The 10151-nt window shown below is 30.9% G+C and overlaps 1 protein-coding gene across 1 annotated transcript in view; it reads right to left on the reverse strand.

The window, feature by feature from the left end:
• The window catches only part of LOC124544472, a 66070-nt gene extending 56748 nt beyond the window's left edge, over nt 1-9322 (reverse strand). Inside the window, exons 1-2 of the mRNA XM_047123043.1 lie at nt 9190-9322; nt 7596-7694 (exon numbers count right to left, since the gene is read on the reverse strand). Coding sequence (XP_046978999.1) covers nt 7596-7694 — 99 coding nt within the window. The 5' untranslated portion in view covers nt 9190-9322. The remainder of the gene's footprint in view (nt 1-7595; nt 7695-9189) is intronic.
• Nucleotides 9323-10151: the final 829 nt, after the last annotated feature.

Below are 10151 nucleotides of genomic sequence, written 5' to 3' on the forward strand. Positions count from 1 at the left end.
TATTATAATTATATTATGATATTTATAAACAAGGAAGAGAAATGGACCAAGAATTGATCCTTGAGGATACTGTGGGATACACAATAAACTGAGCCCCGGGAGTAAAAAAAAGGAACCACTCTATTTACTTTTAATATAATATAAATACTTATATAAACTTTTCTTAGCCGAGTATATTACGGGTAAATTATACATAAAAACATTTTTTTTTTTTCATTAATTGTATTGAGCTCAATAAAATGACTTTGTTCTCAATTTCAATATATAACTTTAATATTGAAGCCTTTTAATATCCAATTGTGAGTAAATGTATATAAACTTGTAATTAAGTTGAATTGCGTTGAGAGTGAGTTGAAAACAAACACAGTTGTAAAGTGATGTTTGGTTAATAAACAATACATAATACAAAATAATGTTTGTTGCCTTAAACATCTCATCGATGTATATGCAAGGAAGGGCTACAAACTTTGGTCATGAATTCGGTGTCATGTGACATCGTTATCAAGTTTGTATGATTTGTAGATCGTTCGCTTCAACCCGTTCAATATACAAACTAATTTATTGAAAAGTTAAAGTTTAATAATTATTAAATAGTTTAAAAACTTAGAAAACACGCTTTTCGTGCGCAAAAATTACAAATCAAGCGTTTTGTGCAAAAAAAGGTCAAGTGATATTTTTTTCGTATCCCGTTCAGCAAACCCTTTCATTCGATGTCCGTATCACGATGGATTTTAAACAGCCAGTCCAACATCTTGGGGAGAACGTCATATTGGATTTGTGATGACGTTTCTTAGCTAGTCATGTATTGTCATCAGAGCGTGTGCAAAATTTCACCCTAATCGAAGACCGGGATGTGGGTCAAATTAAGATTCCAAGATTTTGTTACATTCATAGTTAGATACAAGTGATGCTTATAAAAACGTGTTAATTAATAAATGAATTAAAAACAGCAGAATGTCACCAATTTTATTGTAAATACCCTCCCAAAATTTTCCACTAAATGTTGGTATTAAAGTGGTCCATTGCGCCTTTATTGACAATGGATCATCACCCTTCAAACCAAAACAACAAAAACAAGTATTGCTGTTTTTCAGTAGAATATTTTTTTTATGGAATAGTTTGGTGGACGAGCATATGGGCCACCTGGTGGTAAGAATTTGTTTTATTACCAGTGATTATTATTAAAGTAATATCAATGAGATTTGAACCCCTAACTTCCAATGAAAATTGAAGGTTCCATTCAACTGAGACATCTCAGCTTTCAGCTACAATGTAAATGAAGTTTAATGCAGACACATCGCTTCACTTAACGAGTTTTGGTGGTGAAGTTTGAAAAACTGAACGATTCTGCTACATGTCTTCCGATTTTCATTCCCCGTTTTATTACCCTCTCAAGATTGTAGAATTACGATCCTCATGTGTATACCGTGATACGATACCTCGAATCTATTTGAATATTATACGACGGTAATCGAAAAAGTTGTTTTCCTTATTAATATTTTCGACAGTGTTATTTGTTTTAATGTAGCGTGTCGGTCGCTTTGTTCAGATCTGTGGTTTTTGTAATGTTAACTTTTTGATGGCTGTATAATAATAATGATTATGGAAAATTTATATTAAAAAAAAAAACATTTTATAGGCTGTAAATGTTTCTCCTCCTCCTATTTCCTTTAAGTAGAAGGTTAGGCTCACGAGATGATTCACAAACGTAATTAAATAAAAATATAAACTCGTGTTACTTGCCCGGATTTTATTCACGATTCATTCCATCCTTAGTCTGTCTTCGGGTTTGCTTAGAATATCATACAAAGAACCGTAAGGCTCTTTGTGTTGTAATAAAGCACAATACATTGTTCTCATATTCCATAGCTCTTTGAAAATTTGTAATATTCGAGTCTGAACGCTTCATTAACTAAATTTGTACGATTCAAACTTTTAGTACTAAATCCGTTACTAAGCACTTTTTTATTGCTGCTTTTAAATAAATATAAAAACTCTTAATAGCGTAACATTGTACTGGCTGGATGCGATGTGAATGTCGCCACGTGCAATCTTGACCCCCATAGGGGGGTGGGGGACACTATACAAGGTATACGCTTTTCTGGAGAAAATACCTGAATTCTTTGAATTTACCAACATAATTTTAAGTCCGATTTCTAGAATCGCCTTCTCATCTGAATAGGTTTACTCAGAAAGCGTAAACATTATTCCATATGAGTAGACTTGGTATACTTATTCGAATGGGATGATTTCATGTCAAAGTCAAGAGTTTTCAACCGACTTCCAAAAGGAGGAGGTTATCAATTCGTCTGTATTTTTTTTTTTATGTTTGTTACCTCATAACTTTTCACTGGGTGGATTTTGATAATTTTTTTTTTGTTTGAAAGGTAGTGCTTCCCGTGGGGTCCCATTTTTTTCCGATGATGGGATCCATATGAAAACGACATAAGTCTTAAATTTGCATTATGTATATGCGCGACAAATAGGTGAATAACTGAAAATCATGTTAACCAATTTTGATAATTCTTTTTTTATTATAAAAAATATACTTCAAGGGTAATTTGGTGAAAGTTTGGTAAGGTTCTGAGCACAGGATTCATGACAAAGTAACGGAACGGAAGGGAACGGAACAATTCTGAGGAGCACGTTAGTGATACTCCGTCGAATTTTTTATTTATAGGTTATTTGGATATTTGAGTCACCTTCCGTAATGTGGTTATGTTTATGTAATTATCATAGTCGAATATTATAATCATCTAGCTACCCACCCGGGCTTCGCACGGGTGGGTAGCTAGATGTAATACTGATATTAAATAATACAATGCAATACTGATACTAAATATACTACAGAATTTGTTTATTTACGACATCACATCGCAAACTTCTAAAATTATCAGTGTTCCTTTACTATATTGTTCATGTATTATATACACAAACCTTCCCCTTGAATCACACTATCTTTTAAAAAAAACCGCATCAAAATCAGTTGCGTAGATTTAAAGATATAGGGACAGAGAAAGCGACTTTGTTTTATACTATGTAGTGATGGAACTCCTATACGGCTCGCAGTTAGGGTGCAATATGGGGCAGAATTTATTACTATCTTTAATCAAATTTTGTGTATGTGATGTGATGTCATATGATGTACGAAATATAGTTGGTCTTTTTCAAAGTTTTTTTGCTGAGTTCAATTACAGCTCTTTCGAGCGATCCTTGTAGTTTACGCCGCGTGACGTATTAAATCCGCATTTTCGAAAGTCTATTTTTACTTTATTCGTAAGTTTCCTTTGAAATTGTCCTCGAAGTAGTTTCTGACTCATATAAACGGAACGCTTAATCTATCCATATTAAAAAAAAAATAGTTAGTCAACATCAGCTTCACTTAAAATCAAAAAATAAATAAAAATTTTAACAAAAAGAAAAACCGACTTTTAACAAAACACTATTTTAAAACAAATGAATATGCACGAAAAAGTAATAAAAATAATTGCGTATTCAACATATTTTTTAGTCTTCCTAAGTAAAATGAAATGAAAAATATTAGACTACTTAAAAGTCGATTAACGATTATATCATGTAGTTATAATTATTGTTATATTTGGAGTCGGTGTCAGTCAATAAAACCCTACAGTATATCTATCAAAAAACAATACGAGAATACTTTAACAAATATGTTTTTTACAAATTACCTTTTACAGAATAATATACTGGATCAATCAAGGGGCTCGTATCGCTTCTTTCTTTTGATTGTTGGGGCAAGGGCACCGTGGCTGACACCGGCTCCAAATATACCAATAACTATAACTACATGATATAATCGTTAATCGACTTTTAAGTAGTCTAATATTTTTCATTTCATTTTACTTAGGAAGACTCTAAAAAATATGTTGAATACGCAATTATTTTTATTACTTTTTCGTGCATATTCATTTGTTTTAAAATAGTGTTTTGTTTGAAGTCGGTTTTTCTTTTTGTTAAAATTTTTATTTATAAGGAAACACCTTCTTTAATGTAATTATTTTAATGGTTTTTGATAAAATCTTAGTCGAATTGTTCCTGACGAAAAACGTCGAATGTTTATGGTTGTGTATAAAGGTCAAAAACCAGGTTAGGAGACTAAGTTTAAAAGAAATCAAGCTTTAACTATTTTAGCACTACTATTAAGTTTCTAGTAAAAATAGATAAAACGACTTTTGTATCGATAACAATAAATTTGTAAAAAAAGATATAGAATGTACTCAACTTAAACAAAAGCCTTTTTGTCACCTTTGTTATTATATTGGTCATAAAGTAATTTATATCTTGGTCGGTTCAATATAATAAGTAAAAAGTAACAATTTTACACGTTGCTAAATTATACGTAAGTAGAGTGGGAATTAAAAACAACCTTTTACGTATAAATAATCCTACTTAAAATGTCCCGTTTTGGATATTTTAACCTCAGTTTTGTATTTGAATTTTATATCATACACATTTCCTTCGCGTTTAAAGTGCACTTACGAATTGTGAATCAAATATTGTAACCGAATTTCAAATCAGTTCCGGCCGATTGAGCAGAAATTTTGCATGCCCTTTGTTACAGGACAATACGATACCAAATACCGTTATCTATTCAAAATTTTCACCAAGAGCTTACTTCTGAAAGCTTTATTGTAATACTTTTAAATTTTACGTTTCTCTTCTCCACAATTTACGTACCGCGCTTGAGATGGTTTGCCTTTGTAAACCAAATACACACTTATGTTAATTTGTGTGTGCAATTTCTCTCTCCTACAAATATGCTATTATTTATATTTACTAACTAGCTGTGCCCGCGACCTTGTACGGGTTTGAATTTAACAAATAAAAAATGTTATTGTAGCCTAAGTTACTCCTTATCATATAAGTTATCTGTCAGTGAAAGTCCCGTCAAAATCGACCCAGTCATTCCAGAGATTAGCCGAAACAAACAGACAGACAGACAGACGGACAAAAATTGTAAAACTATATTTTTAGTATATGTACCGTCTATACGTACATATACATTGAGTAAAAAAGGGCTATTTAATATTACAAACAGACACTCCAATTTTATTGTATGTATAGATAATTGATAAGCCTAATATGAAATAAGCCGATGATAATACTCAATATATAATTAAAAGCCATTTTGAATGTGCGGTTACGTTATGCTAGGCCTAATATATGTATATTTTATACAATCATAGCAGTATATTTAAGCATCGCATTTAATTTTTAACCGACTTCAAAAAAAGGAGGAGGTTCTCAATTCGTCGGGGCCTTTTTTTTTTTTTTTTTTATTTTTTATGTATGTTACCGAATTACTCGAAGATGGCCGGGCCGATTTTGACAATTCTTTTTTTGTTTGAAAGGGCATGTTTTACAGGTGGTCCCATTGTCAGGAGATCAGGATCTGATGATGGGATCTTGGAGAAAACGAGGGAACTCCTCAAATTTTATAGGCACACCTATAGTGATTTCGGTTTTATTTAAAGTGCCTTGGTCATATGCTCACGAAAAGTGACATTTGATGAAGAACTGATGATGAAGACCACAACTGGTAATCAGAACCTATTAGTAAGTAACTATTTTGGGTTTAGTTCTATTTCTTTAAGATAGTCGTCAAGCAATTGATGTTAGTAAACATACCTATGATGAAGTCTAGCTGATGGTGGACTACCAGGAGAACTCCTCAATGATTAACGGTATTGCATCGGGAAAAATGGTATTGTCTAATTGGCGATGAGCAGTTAACATTAGGCTATTGTAACTTAGGTAACGCTTAATTTGAGTTGCAGTCCACATCGTATTGAAACGGCGTTGAGTTATGTTTAGAGTCGAAAGCCGAAATGTACTGAGTATAATAAAGTGAATGACAAACACTACCAATTTTAATTATAAATAACAGAACAACACTGAAAAGCAGTAAATAAATTTTTATAAATAAAAAAAAACCGCCTTCAAAAATGAACTAAAAAGAAAAAAATAATCAGTTACATCCATATCCAATTTACGATTTTTTAATCACCTTTTGAAGTCGGTGCCAACAAAGTAAATAAATTCCTATATTGAAATCATTTAATTTGTATCGATAGTAAGGTTTGTCTAATGGTGTCATCTATGCAATAAATAGATTTAGGTTTGTATGTATGTATTATGTATTACGTACCTATATTAGCAATTTTGGCAACGACTTTGAGAGGTGATTAAAAAATCGTAAATTGGATATGGATGTAACTGATTATTTTTTTCTTTTTAGTTCATTTTTGAAGGCGGTTTTTTTTTATTTATAAAAATTTATTAGAGCTTAGATTCGTTTATAGAAAGATGATCAAAAGGAAGTGGCCCAAATAAAGAGAATTCATATTTCTAAAACGTGGTTTTTGATTTCCAAAGGTCCTCGACCTATCAATTGGCACAAAGCAATTTCAAAGGCAAATAAATGTATTTTATTTAAATTGAGAATCTTTATTGTGAAATTATTAATGTAGTCCTTGGGCCTTTACTTTTGTTGTTATCGATAATGATTTTGGCTAACCTAGTTTATACGGAACGGGAAAATGAACCACCTGATGATAAGTGTTCACGACCGCCCATAACCAATGCGCATCTAATCTCGGATATAAATTTATGCCCTTGGGCCTGAAGTGAAATGTCACTAGCCAGCTAACATAGTCTTCAAACCGGAATACAATAATGTAAACTATTGCTGTTTGGTAAAGTGACTTAAGAGTGGGTCGTACCTATCAGGACGGATTTTATAGCCTCCTACCAAGAAGTCATCCATTTTGTTTTATGCACAGTGCACAGGAAAATATGAACTGGCTTAATATATTTTTTACTCTGTTTCCTTAATATATTAGGCGAAGAAAAGTGCAATCGGTTTTTTCCTGTTGTTTTCTTTTTCAACCACAGTTGTTAGTTAATAATTGTTTCAAAGTTTTAGTAATTTTCGCAAATCTCATAAAATCTGGCTTTGTTACTCAATTACGCCAGCACAGCTGATCGGATCTGGATCATATTGGGCAAAGAGATAGATTAGTTTTTATCTCAATAGATTTGTTTTTGTGATTAAGAGCAAGACACATGTTTTTCTTTACATAGTTCAAGATTAGGAATTGACACGTGTTGTTATATCCAACGAATACGTTCGGTTCCTAAAGGATAGTATAAAGAGTAAAGATAAGTTTTTTGTAATCGATAAGGTCTTAGACAAATGATCCGATACACCAACAGAAAGCTAATTTATTTCAGTAATATTAGGATTATATTCGATAATAAGGGCATTTATGTAACAAGCAAGAGCAATCGCCGCGGAGCTGATTTATCTGCGTGCGATTTCTAAAATAATGATTCGTTATATTACATAAATGTTGGCGTTTAGCAAATCTTAAACAAAGTAATAAATAAGCCACTGTAACAGATTTTATGTCAAATATAAGTTGAAAGTAATGTTATCATTTAAAAAAAAGAATTGATAAAATAATTATTATTATAATCATATTAATATATGGTTTTCAACTTATCATCTGCTTAATAGCTTGGTAAACACTAAAAAGATTTGTCTTGAACTTAACTTAAAATGGTAAACTTACTAATGTGTACAGGGCACTCGCGTACGCTGCGTGTTTGACGTGCAAAGTTCTGCAGCAAGACAGCGTCGTATCTTGCTCGTGGGCTGACCACGCTTTCATCTGTCGAAAAGATTTGACATTAATGTATTTTATGGAGCTCTCATTTTTAGATTTTTTAATTTTTAATAAATAAAAAAATATAAAAATGGTTAGGTTAGAACACGTTGTTTATACATAAGTCCAAAATTTTCTAGCTTTCATATTCTTCCGTAGCACAGAAAAATATGCAAAGGAAAATTACGTCGTATGAAAGCCTGCAATGTGTGCATCCACCTTATCCCAATAATTGTTGCATATTACTCTCATTTTTTTAATGGTAAGCCATGTAAACATACATTAATAAATATTATACCCCTACATCATTAATATACGTTATCCAAACATTCTGAGACGCAATGTCCTTCGTGTAATAAATAATACTCGCTTACCCTTTATCGGAATACCACAATATATTAATATTTGGTGATAAAAAAAATAATGATAGCTACCCTTTTATTAAAACATATAAAATAGGATTTGTATTCATCATGTATAGTTACCAATGTGTGCCAATTAGGCAGTGTTCAAGAGGCAGTCGTGACAAAACTCTCGATTGAGTGTTCCCATTCAACAAATTCTTTGTGTTTTCTTAGCTATAAATTAACATTTAATAATTAACAGATAATAAACTACTTCATTATATTTTTTTTCAAGGCTTTTCTTTTATGCTTTGAAGAACGTGCCAGTAATTTTAAGCTTTACAATATTCGTCACCTTAGTTTTGTTTTATTAATCGACTTTAATCTATTTGTGGTTTATATGTAAATATTTTTAAAAGTTTTCATCCTGTGCAGCTCTTTATAATGAATGTTATTACATGTTATTGAACATACTATATATTTTTTATTTATCTTATTACTATTTATTTTTCTTTTATACCAATATAGATAAATAAATAAAATATGAGACATTAGGTGTAATTACATAATTAATCTATGTTCATTAATTACACAGTAATACAAACATTTGACCTTTACTCTGAGAGATAATAAAAGTCAAAAATAATCTAGCAACTAATAATATATAATACAGAACTCATTCATCTTAATTCAGCCACAAAACAGTCACACTATTGCAATGAAACAGAGGTTCGTAAGTTTTTAGGTTTTCATAAAAACACGTTTATTAAAATATAAATATATCTTAAAGGATTGTATTATGACTGTAAAAATATATCTATACTTAATAAATAAGTTTAATTTTTAAATTGTTAATTATTTTAAAATGTATAAAAAACTACATAATTATACGTTATTTTTTAATTGTTCTGGTAAATCACAATAAATAAATAAATTAAAAACGAATTGAAATTAGTTTAACTTCCATTCCACAAATATTTAAAATGCATCGGAAATAAAATATAAATCGACAATATCTAATGTATTATAATATTTTGAAATGAGAACACCTTCCATCATTCAAATATATTTTTTTAATCATATACGAGCTTCGAATTTTAATATCATCAAATAAACATTTCGAATTTATTGAACGAAATATAAAGTTTGGAAATTACCTTTGATTCAATGATGAAGCTGCAAAAATATCTGAATCACATTGCATAGTATTGTTACTAGTTTTTTTTTATCGTAATTATTTGCGAGTTTGGAGCGACGGGACGTGGCCTCACCACCGCGGTCGCGTACTGACTGAAAATGGAAAAGTCTTTCATGAGGCAGCGTCATATAAATACTAGTAATACGTTGACTTTAGGAATCGTTTTAACGAACTTTTATCGTAAAACTTTTAACAATAGCTTGAATATCTATTTTTTATGAAGATTGAAACTGTTCCAGCGTTTTATGGAAATGTATAATTATGTTTTAGCCGTATTTATTAATCCATTAAATAAATTAAAATAATGTCTCTATAAAATTTTGATTTTTATTAATTATAAAATTTGTCAGTGCCATTAAATTTGGCCAAAAAACCATTTTTTACGTTCGCCCTATCATATCTATCAAGTAGGTATATATGTAGGTATACCGTCATATACCTATATTTTTATTATATAACGCTAAAGCTGTTACCATTAAAACACATACAAAGACACACATCACCAGTAATGGCTGCACTGCTGTCAAGAAAATTCTCAGGGTTATGCTTACGATTATGTTTCGTATTTTCGTATTCAAGGTCAAACCTGTATCCCGCGTCACCGACAATACGAAACCTGATAAAAATAATATTTACCGAACCACTTAGTGTCGGCAAACTTCGAGGAGTTTCTGAACAATCTTGTTAAGGTAAATGTAAATACGGCCGCATGAACTCACTTACGTTTTACTATACTTTGATATCATCGTATCTTATTTTTTTGCCGCTATTTTTATTCGCTTATAAAGTTTATAAATAAAATAAAAATGTCCAACTTATTGGATAAGGCAACCTTGTCATTACAAAGAACGTTAGCAGCTAATTTCAATTCACATTAGTAATAGATTTGTCAGATTTTCATCCATGTCATGCAAGTTTCTT

The sequence above is a fragment of the Vanessa cardui genome, chromosome 4 (genome assembly GCF_905220365.1).
Source record: "Vanessa cardui chromosome 4, ilVanCard2.1, whole genome shotgun sequence".
Taxonomy (NCBI): Eukaryota; Metazoa; Arthropoda; class Insecta; order Lepidoptera; family Nymphalidae; genus Vanessa; species Vanessa cardui.